The sequence below is a fragment of the Gastrolobium bilobum genome, unplaced genomic scaffold (assembly GCF_033153095.1).
Source record: "Gastrolobium bilobum isolate Gb01-03AN ecotype WA unplaced genomic scaffold, APGP_CSIRO_Gbil_v1 utg3810, whole genome shotgun sequence".
In the NCBI taxonomy this organism is placed as follows: Eukaryota; Viridiplantae; Streptophyta; class Magnoliopsida; order Fabales; family Fabaceae; genus Gastrolobium; species Gastrolobium bilobum.
In genome coordinates, this window is record NW_026899073.1 from 60894 (window position 1) to 81269 (window position 20376).

The 20376-nt window shown below is 36.1% G+C and overlaps 1 protein-coding gene across 2 annotated transcripts; it reads left to right on the forward strand.

Annotated features, from left to right (window-relative positions):
• Positions 1-1185: 1185 nt before the first annotated feature.
• LOC133286972 (5'-3' exoribonuclease 4-like) lies at positions 1186-19945 on the forward strand. Of its 2 annotated transcripts, none has more exons than XM_061484510.1 (22): positions 1186-1447; positions 2354-2456; positions 2924-3000; positions 3084-3275; positions 3454-3573; positions 3673-3735; positions 3824-3970; positions 4062-4226; positions 4460-4537; positions 4754-4840; positions 7545-7625; positions 8257-8352; positions 14764-14834; positions 15817-15945; positions 16022-16098; positions 16179-16219; positions 16317-16391; positions 17081-17232; positions 17319-17426; positions 17504-17579; positions 18268-18350; positions 18720-19945. In XM_061484510.1, the coding sequence occupies exons 1-22, from the start codon at positions 1241-1243 to the stop codon at positions 19366-19368; spliced, it is 2877 nt and encodes a 958-aa protein (XP_061340494.1). In that variant the 5' UTR covers positions 1186-1240; the 3' UTR covers positions 19369-19945. The 2 variants fall into 2 exon arrangements, with proteins under 2 accessions (XP_061340494.1, XP_061340496.1); XM_061484512.1 differs by having other exon boundaries at positions 17322-17426.
• Positions 19946-20376: the final 431 nt, after the last annotated feature.

Here is a 20376-nt window from a genome sequence, read left to right on the forward strand (position 1 = left end):
TTATAACAAAAAACAACGTCATTTTGAGTTCACTGGAGATAACTTTATCTCCAAAGAAATACTTTTCCTCATCCAAATAGATGCACTTCGGTTTCACTGTGCCACCTCGTTCAAGTCTGAGATTACAACAATTGTTTTTTTATAGGGTTTGCTTTTTCGGCAGGTATTGCATATAAGTTATCTGCACTAAGTTCAATACAACGTTGTTTTTTGCGAAAATTATAGTGTTTTTGTAATTTTAATTTATTTCAGGGTTATAATAGTTTTTATATTTATAATTTTTTAAGATTTCAATACCAAAACGACGTTGTTTTGGAAATAAATACAGATAGCTTATCTGCATTAACGGCATAAATATTTTTTTCTTTTTTATTTATTTGATACTAAAAGAATTTTAATTATCAGGTTTTTAATTAAATAAGGATAAATTGATGCTTAAATTATACCGTCCTCTCATTTATTTTAAAAAAATATCACATTACCTTATATTAAGAGATGAAAATAATAATGCTTTTAATAATCTCCTCTTAGTAAGCAATTACAAATGAGCCTTTTTCTTTGAATTTTAATGTCATGGACAACTCACGTTGAACATTTAAATATCAGTATTATCTACTTTGATACTTCATATGAATTTTTTCACGGGGAAAACTTCAAAAATAACTCCCTCAAATTTTAGTCAGAATCACTTATCTTCTCTCTAAAAATTTTAATCATTTATATCTTTACTTAAATTTTTTTTATCACTTACCTCCTAATTTGATTTTCCATCCAAAGTTAAAGTTAACAGAATTACTCTTTTAAAAAAATACCAAAACTACCCTTAAAAAAAGTTCAATCATAATCACTTGTTTTTTTAAGGGTAGTTTTGATATTTTTTTAAAAGACTAACTCCGTTAACTTTAACTTTGGATGGAAAATCAAGTTAGGGAAGTAAGTGATAAAAAAATTGTAAATAAGAATATAAATGATTAAAAATTTTAAAGAAAGAGTAAATGATTCTGACTAAACTTTCAGGGAGATTTTTGAAGTTTTCCTTTTTTGATTTGATCTTCTTTAATTATATAACAAGTTTGGTGGGGCACACTCGAAAGGAGGGTATTTTCGTCTCATCAAACAAGGCGGCCACCGCAGTTGCCCGTAAATTCTCAAACGGAAACACAGATCTCCATAGTTTCCCTATTTTTTTTCTCTCTCTCTCTCTGGTCGTTTCTGAACCGGGTCGAACCGAGCCGGAAATATGGGAGTGCCAGCGTTTTACCGGTGGCTCGCGGACCGGTACCCGCTCTCGATTGTCGATGTTGTGGAGGAAGAACCCTCCACCGGCGACGGCGGTGTTCCGTTTCCCGTTGATGTGTCTAAACCTAATCCCAATGGCATGGAGTTCGACAACTTATACTTGGACATGAACGGTATCATTCACCCTTGTTTTCACCCTGATGGCAAGGTACCTACCTACCTGCTTCGCTTCACCTCAATTTCATTGAATCTGTTCTCCCAATTCAATGTCTGTTCCGTTCTTGTCGCTTGGAATATTGTAACCGATTGACCTATTATCCTGCTAGTAATGTCTTCTTCATTGGTTGAAGAAACTAAATATATATTATTAGCTAAAGAGAAAGAAACAAAGGGAGCAGAGAGTTATAATAGTCAACTTCTGAAATTTCTGTTTCAACTTCCCGTTTGAAGTCTTGTTATGAATTTCTTAATTCGATTTACATATTAAGCTCGTTGTATATAGTGAACTGGTGCTCCGTGCTTAACGTTGTGTTGTTCTCTTCTCTTAGTTTTAGGTCATATGCCCCTGAATTGATTGTTGAAAACTTGTTTTAAAAATTGTTGCGTTTAGATGCTTTGTAAAATTTTTGAGTTCCTAGCCGGAGCAATGGCAAAACTGTTCCTTCATGACTGAAAGGTCATCGGTTCGAATTTAGGAAACAGCCTCTTTGCAATTATGCAAGGATAAGGCTACGTGCGTACAAGGATTTCCTCCACCTCACACTCGTTAGTCGGGTTTAACGGGGAGTGGTATTTTTAGTGCTTCTTAAAGAAATGACGTAAAAGTCACATGCACACGGTCTCTTTGGAGACATATAATTGATACATGATCATGTAAGTAGGGTGGAACCTCATGATAAGCAGACTGCACTATGGGAATTGGGATCTGTAAATTTTTTATTTTGGGATCTTTAAATAATGTGTTTGGGTGGACCTTACCATCAAGAAGGAGAGAGAGGTATACATATGGTTGTTGTAAAAATGATTTCGTTAGTGTGTCTGAAACCAAGTAGTTTTTGTAAACTTACATTTCTACTCTGCAAACTGCTTATTGTTGACTAATATTTAAATGCAGCCAGCACCTGCTACCTATAATGATGTATTCAAATCAATCTTTGACTACATCGACCATCTCTTTTCATTGGTTCGCCCAAGGAAGCTTCTTTATCTTGCAATTGGTATGTTGCATTTTCTTATTTTTGTCTTTCTGTAATTAACTAACATCACTCATCATGGAGGTGTCAGATTTCTGTTACCGAATCTGCTAGGTCACCTCCTTTAGGTTATAAATCTAATGGATTTATATCTCTATGTCAAAAACCTAGAAATCACACTAAAGAAGTCAATTAAGAAGTTAATTGTGCCAGCAACACGGTTTCCATTAAGCATTCTATTTCATTTCGCTGGTCAGTAACCGATCAGGTTCCTGCATGGTTTGAACATTCAAAATTTAGTACAAATTTTTACAGATAAGTGTATGTAAAGCATGAAAGCCTATATGGCCAATTAAAACTTGTATATATCCAATTTTTGGAAGGTGTAATCTTTCTGTCTGTGATGTTGAGGATCAATTGTCTGATTTAACTTCGAACCATTTTCTCATTCCAACCACTTCTTTGCATGTGTAATTTTCTTGCCCCTTAAGATGGCGTTGCACCAAGAGCCAAAATGAACCAGCAACGTTCTCGGCGTTTCCGAGCTGCAAAAGATGCAGCTGAGGCAGTAAGAATATAAATATTTCCTTTTTACAATGATCTCCAACTATTTCTGTGAAAAAGTTTTTGAGTTACAGTGTGACTTTGTAGGAAGCTGAAGAGGAAAGGCTTAGGAAAGAATTTGAGGGCGAGATAGAACTTTTGTCTTTGAAAGACAAGCCTGAGACTTCTGACTCAAATGTCATTACCCCTGGCACTCAATTTATGGCAGTGATGTCAGTGGCTCTTCAGTATTATATACAGACTAGATTGAACTACAACCCTGGCTGGCGGTATACAAAGGTGTTCTTGACCTTATTATATTTATTCTTTGCCCCCCTTTATCCCTTCGAGATTGGGTAATCCTTCCTTGTGGAGTAATCCTGTCTCTGTTCATTTCCCATATTGCATATATCTTGCTTCCAGGATAGTTTGTCTCTATATATTTATTTATGCGGTTGCATTGGGTGATTATTTCAAGGTTATACTTTCTGATTCAAATGTTCCTGGTGAGGGAGAACATAAAATAATGGAATACATCCGACTACAGCGTAACATTCCTGGATTTAATCCAAATACTCGACACTGTTTGTATGGATTGGTGAGTTTTTACCTGATTATGAAAATTTCACCTTATCTGATGTTGGTCTATTTATTCTTTCCTTGATTTTTGAATGGTATGATGTGATCTTTAAATCAGGATGCTGATTTGATTATGCTGTCCTTAGCTACACATGAGGTTCATTTCTCAATATTGAGGGAGGTTAGTTTCCAGTGTATGAATTATCCTGCTGATTTTAGCTCATTGATCCCAATGGATTGCCTTATTGATTAATTACCTGAGTGTACAGGTAATTACTTTCCCTGGACAACAGGAGAAGTGTTATACATGTGGTCAAGTTGGCCATTTTGCAGCTGAGTGTCGTGGTAAGCCAGGTGATAAATCTGAGGACTGGAATCCTGTTGATGATACCCCAATTCACAAGAAGAAATATCAGGTTGGAGGATTAGAATCCAGCATGTCAAGCTGAATCTTTATTTTTCTTTTCTGTTGTTTTTTAATTTTAAACTAATTCCTTGCATGCACAGTTTCTTAACATCTGGGTGCTGCGTGAATATTTGCAATATGAATTGGAGATTCCCAACCCTCCTTTTGAGATTGACTTTGAACGCATAGTTGATGATTTTGTATTTCTATGCTTCTTTGTTGGCAATGACTTTCTTCCACATATGCCAACATTAGAGATCCGGGAGGTAAGCATCTGGCTGGAACTGTGTTATATACTTATTTTGAGCTGTGACTTGAAACGGAAAGTATGCCAATGCCATCTGTTTCTTGTTACTATTTAATGATTTATCTATTTAATTTTTTATTTATTTTTTTATATGTAGGATTCTTAAAATGCTTAGTTATACCCTTTTTCTCGTGTATATTCCTTTCTATCTAACTGTCAGTGTTCTCCTTGATAAACTATTTACTGTTTCAGGGGGCTGTGAATTTATTGATGCATATTTACAGAAAAGAATTCACTGCCATGGGTGGTTATCTTACTGATGCGGGTGAGGTAAATTTCTCTTTTCTGAAATTCAAATAAGTTATGTTCGTCTGTGTTTGTTATTTTAAGGATGTCATATGTTTTTGTATCCGGTAGTTTTTTCCAGCAATCATCTTCCTTCAGTTGCTTGTTTTGTGCTTTGGATTTTTAAATCTTAAGTCATCTGTCTGGAATTTCTTCTTTTTTCAATGAGCATTGCAATGTGAATTTCTTTATATCTCCCAGGTTTTCTTAGAGAGAGTGGAACATTTTATTCAGTCTGTTGCCGTTCATGAAGATCAAATATTTCAGAAACGAGTTCGGATTCAGCAGGTATTGTCATTTCTCTGTGTTTTGATTATCTCTATTTTCATGGGGTAATCATTATGAATTCTATCTACTGAAAAAATTATTATTAATTCTTAAACTTCTGAACCCTCTGAAGTTTTGCACTAACCGAAATTGTTAGCTGTCAGAGTTCTGCTGATTTTTATGGTTCTGTACTTAGAGATGGGTAAATGCTTGATGCATTTGTAAGAAAGTTCTTCTGTTGATATTTATATGGAAAAATCTTCTTCTCTTTCCATTCAATCTTGCATTTTGTGTATTTTGATCCATCTTATTTGTTGAAAATTTCTATATTTTTATTCTATTTTTTTTAATATTTCTTTTAAGTTTTAAATTTCTATTTTTGAATTTTTATTTTTTATTTATTTATTTTTTCACTTCTTTTCCTTCAATTTTTTCTTTTGGATTCATCAACTACTGACCCCAAATAGTTTGGGATAAAGTTGTTGTTGATGTTATTTATTTGTTGAAAATTTCTTACATAATATAACATTTTTTTCTCACCCTTGATTATTTCTGCCAATTGAATTAATTTGGAATCTAGTTGTTAAGCAGACTTGAAATCTTCCTTAATAATACAGCTTCATAACATCTAAAGTTGCATTGAGCAGATAAGGAGTAATTAAATTGGCTTTGGCTACTAGATAAATTAAATATTTTTTTAAAAAAGGTATAAAATCTTGCTGAATTATTAATTTGATCTGGTTGTATCGTGCTCCGGGAGTGGAGGTGTCCTTTTCTAATTTTTCATTGAATGGATGACAAATGAAGGAAATGACTGTAAGTAGAGAATGTAACGAATTATCGTCGGCCTTTATCCAATAAAATTCTAGAGGATGATTCATTAATCCTTGTCCCATTGAAATAGGTACAGTGTCTCCCTCTAATCTATAACTCTGCTTCGGCTATTACTTATTACTTTTATAGAAAATCATGTAGTCAACGTCTCTTAGGAATGCTTATATTTTATGATTCTGTCCATTATTACCTATTCTTGTAATTAATAGTTTCCTAATTCTAACACAGGCAGTGTATATATACTGTAACCCCTAATTCTTTGATATACAAATCAAATACAGTTTTTCCAAATGGTATCAAGAGCCCATATGATCCCGATTCAGTCCAGCCAAGGGCAAGAGAACTCTAATAGTGCTGAGTTTGGCAACAGGAGCAAATGTTTCTTGATAGTCTTAGTCTATCCCATAAGTCTGTATGCTTATTTGCATACATACTATGATATTTGTTTCTCTTTGTTGTCTTTTCCTCTTCTCTCAGTATGTATTGTTCTGAAGGGGGGCTGTGAGTTGTGTTGTGTTACTTGTAATTATTAAATAAAAATAGATACAATGTTGGGGTTATGTTGTGAATTAGGCTTTATTTCTGGGGATTTCATTCACAAATCACACTAATGTCTGCTCAATCCCATCTAATTAATTTAATGAATTTGATATGCATGAGCTATATGTTTTTTAATATGGTGTTGTAATAGTCCCACATCAGTCCTGCATTCTTTACCCCATAATATTCTCTGTAAAATTATTATAAAATATTCTGTTACCATAGATTAGTCATTATTTAAGGCACGTACATATTTAGCTAGGTCTATACATTTGTGGATTGATAAGGCCGTTCACTATTTCTTGAAGCTCAATCTCTCCCCCAACCATATAACCCAATAGAAACCATGAACCAGAATAGAAGAGCTTCCCCACCCATGAGTAAATAATTCGTAGCAGCCTTATTAGACAATACATCTTTATTGGTATATCCTGATAGTAGATAGGAGTATAAATTGAAACATTTTTGGAGCTATAAAGATGGTTATTAAATTGTTAGCGTTGCATAAAAACATTTCTCTTGGAGTAGCTGTTAATATGAATAACATAATCTCTGTTATATACATTTATGTACATTCAATGTACTTCTAAAGAACTAATTCAACCCAAAACCTTAAGGTGTTGGATGAAAGTCTTTTTAATGGTTTATATTATTTTCTAACACACTCCCTCACGTAAGAGTCCTTTGTGCTTGGCTTGAAACGTGGATATTGCATAGGCCCAATTTTTTATTTTTTTTACCTTACGCTTATTTAATTTCACAAGTAGGGGGCGGTGGGGATCGAACTCGTGACCTTATGGTCACTGAAGTTTTGGGGGGACACCGAGGCTCTGATACCATGTAAAGAACTAATTCTACCCAAAAGCTTAAGCTATTGGGTGAAGGCCTCTTTAATGGTTTATATTATTCTCTAACAAGCACCCTCACAAGAGAGTCCATTGGGTTTGAAAGGTGTATGATGCATCAGGCCCAACCTACCTGTGCTAAGAAATTCCACAAAGAAAATGGGGGCGGGAGAATCGAACCCAGAACATCGAGGCTTTGATACCATGTAAAGAACCATTTTAACCCAAAACCCTTTTGGGTTGAATTGGTTCTTTACAGTACTCTACGGATGGAGGCATACATAGAATTGAACATGTAAAATAAGAAATTGAAAGATTTCGTTGAAATTTCCTGAAAAGCTAATCATAGGTTCTTCTCTCCATTGGAACAATAGGGCCATTATGCTCATTACTAATCTTGTTGAAGAGATAAAATAGAAAATAACATATGGGCCCTTTTTAATTCAAGTTATGGTTTTAAAGTTTAGGTCCTGATATGTAATATTTGTGATTTGGATGTGTTTCAGGTTACAGAAATCAATGAAGAGATGAAAGCTAGGGCAAGAGGAGAAATGCCTGAAGAGCCACGGGCCTCAGTTGTGGATAAGGTTCGGTAATAAGATTTATTGTCAGAAGCCTTTGAGCATTTGGCTACACTAAATTTAGGATTATTTTGCTGACTTTCTAAGTTCGTGGCTGGGAACTCCACCTTATTTACTTTTCTGGACCCCAGACCAAAGTAATTCTTGTAGCTTCCCAAACATGCACCAAGGGTAGCATGTCTGGGAGTGTGATGTGTAATAACATTGTTTTCCCATAGAATTATGGTTGTCAAATTCTTCTTCTTCTAAAAGTTTGTGTCAGTTAATACTAATTTGAAGTTAACTATTCTCTAATTTAACTGTTTGGATACACCCAAAAAATGTGTGCTACATTTGTGGCTCTTCTAAAACAACTTGATGTGAGTGGCACTTTTTAAACTATTTGATGATAATTCTTTTACTTTCTTAACTAGATCTTGTCTTTTTGAAATTAAATGTTCTTTTTGTTAGCTAAAAGTAGATTAAGAATCCTTGATTAGAAGGATTCACATTTTTTTTCTTGGTGCAATCCATATAAAGAGTGAACACTTAACAGGGAAGCTTGGCCAATGTCAGTCCACATGAAATCCAATGATTAAATAATCTAGAAATCATGAGGAAATCTTTATAAAAAATTGAATGTATGTTATTTTCTCAGGTTAAGTTAGGAGAGGCTGGATACAAGGAAAGGTATTATGCTGAAAAATTTGGTCCATTGGATCCGGAGGAGATTGACAAAATTAAGAAAGACACCGTAAGTACTGTCAGTGTTCTTGGAATTTTTTGCTGTTTAGTTTTAAATATATAGAAGGGGAGCATTGGCACAGCAGTTAGTGTTGTCGTCATGCGACCAACAGGTCACAGGTTCATTTCATGTGATCAGCCTCTTGCAAGTGCAAGGTAAGATTGCCTACCTACTATACACCCACACATGGGTCTGATCTTTCTCTGGATCCTGCTCATAGTGAGAGGTTTATAACATGGTGACCTACACTGACATACATATATCTATAAATGCTGTCATTTTCCTTTTATTCATATTCATGACTACTTTTGTAAATATTAGAATTATTTATCTGATCTTTATTTTGTATCACTATTTTGTAATAGTTAGAATACTCTAGAAGCTTATTTGGGATTAGCCTATTAGGTCTTTTTAGTCTCTTTAAATAGAGAATTCTTGTACATTTATTGATACAATTCAATAATATACAAATCCTTCTTTTCAAGTTGGTATCAGAGCTCTCGATTCTGAGGGCTCTGCGTCCGCAAACCGCCGCCTTTAAAAGCGGAACCCTATTTGTCTCTCGCCACCACCAGGAAATTTTTTCAAGGACCTTTTGGGCCGAGAGGACTATTGTTTCACTCTGTTTTCTCAGATCTATCATTCTACAGAAGTTTCCTTTTCACCGTACGATCAAAACAGCTCTAAAAGGACTATACATCACTATTCCGACGCAAAACAACACTGTTTCGGTGACTTTTTGACTCCGACCAGCCACAGACAGGTTCGCGCTCATCGGACGATTTCGCCGTGAAAAGCCCAGCTCTGATGGACCTCAAACACGCTTTCACGCTCCACCAGTCCTTCTACGCGTGACGACGATAACTTCACCGATGTGTAACGGAGTGTGACAATGACTTTTTGTCGCGGACCACTTGGGTTCTGATCGCCTCTTCTTGCTCTTTCCGGATCTGTGCTCGTTTGTTTGATTCGACATCATTTGATCGTCTCGTTTTTCAAAAGGGCTTGTTTGGATTTTTTCAAAAAGCTTTCTGATTTGTTTGTTCGGACTAGATTCAAAAGGTTACTGACGGTTCTGATCTTTTTGTGATTTAGCAAGTATTATGTCAGACGTTGAAGACACTCCAACCAATTCAACCAATCAACCATCTTTTACACGCTCTATGACTTCTCTTTCTCCGAATGATCTTCCTATTCTTCATAAGAATTACCGTTTTAATAGAAAAAATTATTTACAATGGTCCTAACTTGTTCGTACGATCCTCAAAGGGCATCGTAAGATTGCTCATCTTGAAGGACCTGTTCCTGCCACAACAGATCCAAAATTTGCTGATTGGGATGATGAAGACTCTTATTATGACGTGACTATGGAACTTTATGACTCCTGAAGTTAGTGAACATTGCATGTTCCTACCTACTGTCTTGAGATTTAGGATGTTCTTAGGAAGACTTATTCAATGAAGCAAGATGCCACAAACTGCTATGATATGAGGAATAGGATTTTTTCTACCAAGTAAGGCTCCCTTTCTATAACAGAATATTATGGCATTATGAATGGATTGTGGTTTGAGCTTGATCAGTACCAAAGTTTGAAGATGGGGTGTATCAAGGATGCAACCACTCTGGCCACCTCCATTGAAAGAATTGGATCTTTGATTTTCTTTGTGGCCTCAACTCAAAATATGATCCTATTCGGGTTCAAATTCTTGGTAAGGAAAAAGTACCTTATCTTTCTGAAGTTTTCATACTGTCACATGTGAAGAAAGTCGCAGGGCTGTCATGATGGATGCGAAGTTGTCCGAAGGATTTGTCATGCTCTCATCTAAAGCCATTATTCTAGCTCCTTCTGATTCTAAGCCCACTGACGGGCCTGCTCTGATCTCGGCTAAGCAACCTTAGGGGTCCTCTTCTTCTAAGCCCAATAAAGAGGGGCGTTGGGGCAACTATTGTAAAATACCAGGTCACACAAAAGAGGTTTGCTACCATCTTCATGGGAAGCAACAGGTTCTTGAGAAGCTTAGTAAGACAACCTCACGTGGTCAGTCCTTTTTAGCCCCCTCAGACGTTCTTCCTGTAAATGAGACCTCACAGATGCCTAGTGAGTTTACTACTATTTGTCGTGAGGAATTGGAACGGCTTAAGCCCGCATCTGAATCTCTAAATAAGCCTTCTGATACTGGTAATTTGGCTATGACTGGTAAGAACTCGTGCACTCATTCTTTTATTGCTTTTTGCACTGATTTCAAAACTTCATGGATTTTGGATTCTGGTGCTACTGATCATATGACTTGCTGCATTGACCCTTTTCTTTCTTATAATCCTACTGTTGGTATCCGTACTATAGCCGTAGCTGATGGATCACACACATCAGTTGCAGGTTCTAGTAACATTAAAATTCAACCCTCCTTGTGTCTCAAGAATGCTTTTTATGTTCTCCAACTTTCTACCAATCTCCTTTCTACTCATAAACTTACTACATATTTGAATTGCACTGTAACCTTTTTCCTTACTCATTGTGTTTTTAAGTATCTCACCACATGGAAGACGATTGGAGTTCCTAAGGAGTAGGGTGGGTTGTATTTTCTGGTTCCAGAATTTGCTGCAGAAGATACGAGGGATCAAATTTTGATGACTAGTCAGTCTACTTTAGATTCTCTTATTTGGCTTCATCACAAGCGCTTGGGTCATCCTCCTTTTAGTTTACTTATGTTTATGTTTTCGTCTTTGTCACAGTTGGCTGAGTGTTTTAATTGTGATGTTTGTCAGTTTGTTAAACATCATCTGTATCCTTTCCTTCTATTATTCATTCTGATGTTTGGGGGCCTTCCAAGGTCCTAATGTTTCTGGTGCTAAGTGGTTTGTCTCCTTTATTGATAATTGTACTCGAATAATATGCATATTCTTGATGAAAGATAAGGCAGAAGTAACACAATTGTTTATCCAATTTTATTATATGATTGAGACCTAGTTTGGTAAAAGTATCAAATGCTTGAGATCAGATAATGGTACAGAATATGTTAATCAGCGCCTTTCCCAATTTCTTAAAGACAAAGGAATGGTTCATGAACTCACATGTGAGGATACCTCTCAAAAGAATGGAGTTGCTGAAAGAAAAAATCGACATTTGCTTGAAGTCACCAGAGCATTATTGTTTCAGACATCTGTACCTAACTCTTACTGGGGAGAAGCTGTATTAACTGCAGCCTATTTGATCAACCGCTTACCTTCAAGAGTTCTTGGCCATGTAAGTCCTATTGATCTCATGACCTCTTTTTTTTCTTCTGTTCCAATTATGCAAAGTCTCCAGTCTCGCATCTTTGGATATGTTGCCTTCGTCCATGTCCATAAACAACATCGGAGTAAATTAGAGCCTAGGGCCCTTAAGTGTGTCTTCCTTGGTTATGTTCCCAGCAAGAAAGGATACAAATGTTACCACCCTCCAAGTCGTAAATTCTCTGTCTCTATGGATGTTAGCTTCCATAAATCTGAATCCTATTTCCTACACCCTCAGCTTCAGGGGTGAACAGTATAGAAGCTTCATCCATTTTCTTTGAGTTTGATTCTTCTAAGTCTCTTTTTTCGTTACTTACATCTCCTATTCTAATAGTTACACTACATGACAATGAGAAGGAAGACTTAGTTGCTGAGGCTGAAAATTCATTTGATTCCTCATGTGATAGCCTCTTATCGATCGACAGAAAGTACGCAAAGCTAGGACACCTGAACTATTGTACCAAAGGAAGAAACAACTCACACTGCCCCACTAGCAACTGAGTTTGATTCTTCTGAGTCTTCTTTTCCGTTACTTACATCTATTCTAATAGTTACACTACATGACAATGAGAAGGAAGACTTAGTTGCTGAGGCTGAAAATTCATTTGATTCCTCATGTGATAGCCTCTTATCGATCGACAGAAAGTACGCAAAGCTAGGACACTTGAACTATTGTACCAAAGGAAGAAACAACCCACACTGCTCCACCAGCAACTGCAATCGCGTATACCACTGGTAAGTACTGAATACACTACTTCTTTTATTCTTGAGCCTGATATTAATTCTGATGACTTATCCATTGTTGTTAGGAAAGAGAAAAAGTCTTGTACTCAACACCTTATTTCTCATTTTGTCTTCTCTAAGAATCTCTCTATGCAGCACAGAAGTTTTATTACAGCACTTGACTCCATTTCAATCCTGAAATCATTACATGAAGCATTAAAGGATGATAATTAGGTTCAAGCCATGCTTGACGAGATAAATGCATTGGAGAAAAATAATACATGGGAAGTTATTGACAGGCCAAATAGAAAAAGGGCAGTAGGGTGCAGTTGGGTGTATACTCCGAAATATAATTCTGATGGGACTCTTGAGAGGTATAAAGCTCGACTGGTAGCCAAGGGGTACACACAGACCTATGGCATTGATTATGAAGAAACATTTGCTCCAGTGGCCAAAATGAATATTGTAAGAGTTCTATTGTCCCTCGCTGCTCATTTTAATTGGAATTTGAAATAATTTGATGTGAAAAATGCCTTCCTTAATGGCGAATTATAAGAGGAGGTTTACATGGAGATCCCACAAGGATTTAACTCTACAAATGGAGATAATAAAGTTTGCAGGTTAAAGAAAGAGTTGTATGGCTTGAAGCAATCCCCCTGTGCTTGGTTTGGAAGATATACCATAGTTATGCTTTCATTGAGATAAAAGCAAAGTCAAGGAGATCATACATTTTTCTTTAAACATTCTCAGGAAGGTAAGACCACTATCCTTCTAGTTTATGTTGACGACATTATTATAACAGGGTTGATATAGGTGAGAAATGTGCTCTGCAAATAAGACTAACTGCTGAATTTGAAGTTAAAGATCTTGGAAAACTGAGATATTTTCTTCGGATAGAAGTTGCTCATTCAAAGCAAGGGATATTTATTTGTCAATGGAAGTATGTTCTTGACCTTCTTAAAGAAGCAGGAAAACTTGGGTGTAAACCTTCTAGTACTCCGATTAAGCGGAATCACAGACTAGGAAGTGAAAATGAGAGCCCTCTAGTTGACAAAAGACAATATCAACGAATAGTGGGAAAATTGAAATGTCTAGCTCACACTAGACTTGATCTAAGCTTATGCCGTTAGTATTGTTAGTCAATTCATGCATGATCCGAGGGAGAAACACCTGCGAGCTATGGACAGGATTCTTCAATATTTGAAAAGCACACCAAGCAGAGGACTATTGTTCCACAGAGGAGGAAACCTATGCTTAGAAGTTTATACAGACGCCGATTATGCTAGATTTGTGATTGACCGACGGTCTACTTCTGGCTATTGTATGTTTCTCTGTGGAAATCTAATAACATAGAGAAGTGAAAAGCAAAATATAGTTGCTAGATCAAGTACAGAAGCAGAATTTTGGGCCATAGCTCTAAGTATCTGGGAGTTATTGTGGCTGAAAATCATTCTTGATGATCTTAAGGTGAGATATAAAGGATCTATGAAGTTACTTTGTGATAATAAGTCAGCTATCTGTATAGCCCACAATCCAGTTCAACACGATCGAACCAAATATATTGAGATTGATCGCCACTTCATTAAAGAGAAACTAGACAGGGGACTGATCACTACTCCATATATTCCTTCTGGTCATCAAATGGCTGATGTTTAAGTCTTAATTAAGGGTCTTCTTAATGATAGATTTCAAGAACTTACTAACAAGCTGGGAATGATAAATATCTATTCCTCAGCTTGAGGGGGAGTATTGTAAATATTAGAATTATTTATCTGATCATTATTTTGTATCACTATTTTGTAATAGTCAGAATACTCTAGAAGCTTATTTGGGCTTAGCCCATTAGGTCTTTTTAGTCTCTTTAAATAGAGAATTCTTGTACAGTTATTGATACAATTCAATAATATACAAATCCTTCTTTTCAAGTGACTACAAATTGAAATAATTCCAAAAAGTACAAATTCATTGCTCAAGTTTTTCAATAATAAATGTTGAGTATTGTGTTTGTACGTATTATAAAAAAAAGGTTGAGAACTGTATCTTTTTCTGAAACACACCTTACCTTAGACAAGCATATAAACTTCTCTCTCTCTTGGTACATAAACTTCTTTTATTTTTAACTGATATGTTAGACACATGCTGTTAGTGTGTCTTGAACTCTTGATCTTACTCTCTGCCTGTGTTTAACAAGGAGGAGAGGGAGTGTGCTTGTGCAGTTCCTCGTATTTTATGCTCATAAGAGCTTATTACTGGTTGAAAATTTATATATTGTTTTCCTCATATATTGATGGATGGTTTGTTCGATTCTATATTTTTTTTCACTTGCTTGTAGATGACTATTGTACTCAACCCCATTTATTTCTGGATTTCAAAAAAGTATGTATTATATTAGAAGATAGCTTATTGTCTTAGTTTTCGTTGTAGGTCCTGAAATATGTTGAAGGCCTTTGTTGGGTTTGCCGGTATTACTATCAGGGTGTCTGCTCATGGCAATGGTTAGCAATGCTTTTGTTATTTAATAGTTATAGTTTATATTTGCGCACCAATTCCTGCTATTTTTTTTTGTTATTGACTTGATAAGCTGGTACATTTACATGCATGATATACTGTCAGCTACCAGTTTTGGTGAAAAACGCACTTCTGTACTCATACTGAGAAATCATGAAGTTACCCCACTCTTGGTCCCTCAAAAGATCAATTGCAACTACTTACGCCGTTTATAGTACTAGAAAGCTGACTTGTCTGGACTCTGGAATTCTGGATGTTTAGTTTACTTTATGATTATTTGGTGGCTTGAATAAATCCTAGGGCAATGGGTGTGTTGAAGTTAATATGTGATTAGCAAAGTTTTGTTGGTTAAGTAACATTTAGTTATGGTGCACCCAAAGTAAAGGATACAAGTGTCTTTTCATACGCTTAGTTTTAGTATAATGAAGGTGTGTTAGGTCATTGTTTTGTGGATCAATTATTCCTCGTTTGTGAGTTACACTTTCTTGTGTTCTGTCTCTACACTGTATTCTAAGAATCTAAGATGATCTGAAAAGTTTATGATGCTTCACATGATGGATGGCAAGACAATTAAAAAATAATGGGTTGATTATTGTTTTTAACAATTGTACTGAATTACTTGAGTGTGGCTTGACGAATTTCTTTGTCCAAGTCTGTTCTTCTTTAAGCATGTTTTCCCTGCATATTTATATTCTCTTCAAACCTTGGGCTACTGCTCAGAACGTTTTAAGTTTCATGGATTCTGTTATTATCCCAAAGACGGTTGCTAGTGGGAACTTGTAAACATGATTTTATAAGGAATGTAATAAAACATAATAAGCACTGGTTTCCTTGATGGCTGGGATACAGGATTTGATATCTGAGTTGCTTTAAGATGATTAACGTGAATCTCGCAGAGTCCCCATCATTTTCGTTGAATTATCACCCATGGCCATTCTTCAGTTTTTTCACTATTGATGGTTTCTTCAGGTACTACCCATACCATTACGCTCCTTTTGCTTCTGATCTTAAAGATCTAGCTGATCTGGAAATAACCTTTTTTTTGGGAGAACCATTTAAACCATTTGATCAGCTCATGGGGACCCTGCCTGCTTCAAGGTTTCTACTTCTCTCCTGTCCTCATATATATTATATCATGCTTCCTGTGCTGATGCTTGGTAATTTCTTGTTACAGTTCAAGTGCACTGCCTGAAAAATATAGGGATTTGATGATTGATCCTTCATCACCTATTTTTCAATTCTACCCTGCTGGTGAGATCATTTGTCTGTTATTGATGTTTCCTGCTATATCTTGTATACCTTCTAGCATTACCTGGATTGCTTTTTGACAGATTTTGAGATTGATATGAATGGCAAACGATTTGCATGGCAGGTAATATAATTTTGTTTCGTGTTTTTTTTTTAATAGACATTTTGTGAAAGCTTTAGAATGAAGTGGGATTTAAGGTTACTTTTGGAGTGTTTTTCAGGGCGTTGCCAAGTTGCCGTTCATTGATGAGAAGAAATTGCTTACTGCCACGAGGAAGCTTGAAGGAACATTAACGGTCTGGAAAAGTTTTTTATTTTTATATTTTTGGGAGGGGGCTGGTTGTTGCTACTTGCTATATTAGTTCTATTCTTCTATGTTTATGACTAAATATGTCAGATTTGTGGTCCGAAATTGTGTTGGCCTTCGAATTGCATCAAAGAATAAACTGTCAAATCAAACCTGGTGGTTATGGTTTTCCAGCACTTCGTGTTGTGTCTGAGGGTCTTCTTGAATCCACTAACAAAGGAGTTGATATTTTGGATTATGCAGAACTTGATAAGCAAAGTTTTTTCTATCTATAGATTATTTTAAAAATATTCTTGAAATATGGACACTATTGCATTGAGATGTTCCTAGCAGAGGGAAATAAAGCTGTCACTTAAGAAATAGGAATTGTTGATTGATTGGCTGTAGCAACTTCTAAATAGATATGTTAAGTGCTAATCCTCTGTTATAGTTGTTTTGTTTTTGCATAATTATCCACCACTCCTTGCTATTCAATTGCTAGATTTTTTATTTTTTGGTTTGAGCTAGAATACTTTTTACTTTAGATTTTTATTTTTTTAGTCCTACAGAAGTTTTCAACAGGTAAATTGAATCTTATTTTTGTTCAAAGTCGGCCATGTTCTGCGGAACAAGAATTTATGAGAACAGCTTATTCTTAGTTGCGTGAGTGCTTAATTTCATTCACACTTGTTATTGCAGGAGGAGGAACAGCTTCGAAACAGTAAGATGCTTGATTTGCTTTACGTCAACTGTGCGCATAATTTGGCTCCATATATCTTATCGTATTACCAATACTATAGTCATTCTCCTATGCATGAAAGACCTCTTTGGCCAATTGACCCAAATGCTAGGTTAGTTGATGTGTTTGGTAATATTCATCGGTCATAAATTATGGTTATCTTTTTAACGGACGTGTGTGTTTTGTTTCCTTTATTAGCAGTGGTGGTATGAATGGATATCTTTGGTTATATGAAAGAAATGCGCTCAGAACTGTTGTATCCTCTCCCATCAAGGGATTGCAAGACATTGAGTATAATCAAGTTTTGTAAGTTTCGTCCTTTTTACCTGCCTAATATTTTAAAATCTTTGGGTGAACTGATGTCGAGTGTTTTTAAATTTCAGAAATATTACTTATCTTAGTCCTCATAGACATAGACATATCCCCAAACCTCCGGATGGTGTAGTAATGCCCAAAAAGGTTTGTATACTAACTTCTCTTAGTATCTGACATAAAATGTTAATGGGTATATGTTACGATCCTATTGCAAGGAATGGGACTTGGAGTCCCACATTGGTTATATGGGTGATGAATGTGGGGTTTATATGGACTTTAGGAGAGCTAGCTTCTGGGTTGAGGTTCTTCCAAGGTTCGTATCAATTGGTATCAGAGCTTTCCACTATGTCTTCCGGTTTCAATCGAGCGGCGCTGGTGGTGACGCTGGCATTGCAGTGTTCGCCTAGGGCTAGTAAAAGATTAGCGCAAAGCCAGCCCGCGTGGGTGCCGGGGTTGCAGAACATAGTGGAATGTTATGATCCTATTGCAAGGTATGAGACTTGAAATCCTACATTGGTTATATGGGTGACTAATGTGGGGGTTTATATGGACTTTGGGCTCTCCTACATCTTGAGCTAGTTTTTGGGATGAGGTTCTCCCAAGGTTCGTATTAGTCTATCCCATGGATGGAGCTTCATGACTCATTCATTTATATTTAGAACCAGATTCTTTTGTCAATAATATGGTTCAAATAGTTGGCATGTGTAGATACATTTTATCCATTATTATGTTTTTCTGTTTATTTTTTCCGAAGAAATATTATATTCTCTGCTGTTTCCTTTTGGATCAATCGTATAGATCATATTTACTTTGACATTGGTTATGTTTGCAGATAATAAAAGCTATTGATATCAAACCGGTTCCTGTGCTATGGCACGATGACAATGGTGGTCGGCGACAGCAAGGGAGAGAAAGGTGACAATTTATTCCTGACGTTTATAGATTGGTGCTGTAAAATTTTCATATTCTTGCTGTCTGGGATACAATATTACAACTGTCCCAGAACTACTGATAAAATTTAACGTTCAATGTGGTAATGGTACTGTATTACTCATTGCCGTACGTGGACGAAAATGTTAGAAGAAAAATCATCAGGATTTACTTCAAGTAATATTTTTGTGGAAAATCTAGAAAATTCCTTGGTAAGCGGGTACAAAAGTTCTTGATGCCGTTCATGTTAACATGTGAAGTTTTGATGCATGAAATAGGGTCTTTATTGTGTGGGTGATAAGACAGGATACTTCCAAAAAGCTCTTACATTTCTGTATGTGATGCATCTGACAGGCCACAAGTACCTGGAGCAATAGCTGGCCCTCAACTGGGAGAAGCAGCACATCGTCTTGTCAAGAACTCCCTTAATGTTAGATTGAATAATACATCCCAAGGATTGCCGGAACTTCCAGGCCATCATACAATGAACAAGTTCAGATCACCTGGACCCTCTGGATCGGGAAAATATTATGGGGAGGACCCAAGCGGTTATTATGGACACTATTATAATCACCAGGGCATAATTTCTAGGCCTAGATATCCAATCTCATCTAACGGTGGACAAAATGACAGACAGAATTTTAGGATACAAGATAGGTCGCAACATCATGAACAGTTCCACAACATGAAAACTGGGTTTAATGCTTTGTCAATGGAGGAAGGTGTGAGACCTAGGTCATCTGCAGTGCCTTCACCAAAACCTGCAATGATTTTAATGAGGCCGCCAAGTTCAGGGCCAACAATCAATCTGCAACACCAATTTGTGCAGAACATGGGTCCTCCTATACCACCACCGAAGTGGATTACTAGAGCACCGGATACGAACGGAGTATATACTGGGCATCAAGAAGCTGCATTGGGGGGAGCTTATGATAAGCAAATGAAGGTGTACCAAGTTAAAACTCGTCAACCCCAAGATATGCCAGAGTATGGGACTCAATAGTGATTATTGTGGATTTCATTACCGAAGTGCAATTGCTTCTTGTTCCTCAAATCGGAGCTCATTCAAGTTCAATTCAACAATGGAATTTCAGGGGGCATTTATTTGATGCCGTAAATCAATAGGCAGTCAAATGCTGATCAAAGCTTTCAATAACACTAATTTGCAGTGAAGGAGTTGCTACGATCAGCCTCCAGTAGACAAGGGCTCTTCGTTGATAGTTGTCCAGGCCAAACCAATTGGAAAGTTGCGAGAGTTTTAAGGTGTCACAAATTTCTTGCTTTTCAAGTTATAAAATTTATTCATGCAGCTGGTCGAGGCCGATGGAGGATATCAGCTATGAGTATTGTAAAAAACTTGGTAGTGCTGATTTTGCTGTCGACGGTATGAGTAGGGTAGGGTGGCTTGTTATAAAATCCCGTTGGGCTCACAGGAGCACTTTTTATCCTGTGCGGTACCTGACTTGGTGTAGAATAAAAAGAAGAAGAAAATCGTCGTTTCTTTTTGTTTTTTGTTTTACTCTCTTTTTTATTGTCCACATGAAACTCTGAATGTTAATGTTGCTCTTATTTTAATTTAATGTGTGCAATCCTTCAAAATCGTTTTAGTTTTGACTTTATTCTTTCTTCATTCGAAGAAAAAAATCTGTCGGCTTTAAAATTCACGAGATCTTTTTATTCTACTATATTCTCCTCTTAAACCTCTCTATTCTGTTGATGTTGACTTAGTTAGAAGCACAAAAAGGAATATTCTAGACCTTTCCAGTGGCTTTGCATAATAAGATAAATGTTACGTGAATACGATTTATTGAAAACAAATAAAAGATAATAATTGTCTAGAATTATTGAACTGAACACGATTCACATAAAAAAAACTGATGTAATCTAGTGCAGATTTAACGATAAATTAAATATTTTAAAAATCGATATGATTTTTTATATAAATAAAATGTTGTGTATAATATTGCCTACCCTTGGAAAAAGGATCTCTTTCATCTTACTTTTCATTTTA

Bases quoted from the DNA above. Each gene is read 5' to 3' on its own strand.
- LOC133286972 (XM_061484510.1), top strand. From the start codon at position 1,241: ATGGGAGTGCCAGCGTTTTACCGGTGGCTCGCGGACCGGTACCCGCTC. The intron at 2,457-2,923 runs GTATGTTGCATT...TTGCCCCTTAAG, and splicing joins GCTTCTTTATCTTGCAATTG to ATGGCGTTGCACCAAGAGCC. The intron at 4,538-4,753 runs GTAAATTTCTCT...TATATCTCCCAG, and splicing joins ATCTTACTGATGCGGGTGAG to GTTTTCTTAGAGAGAGTGGA.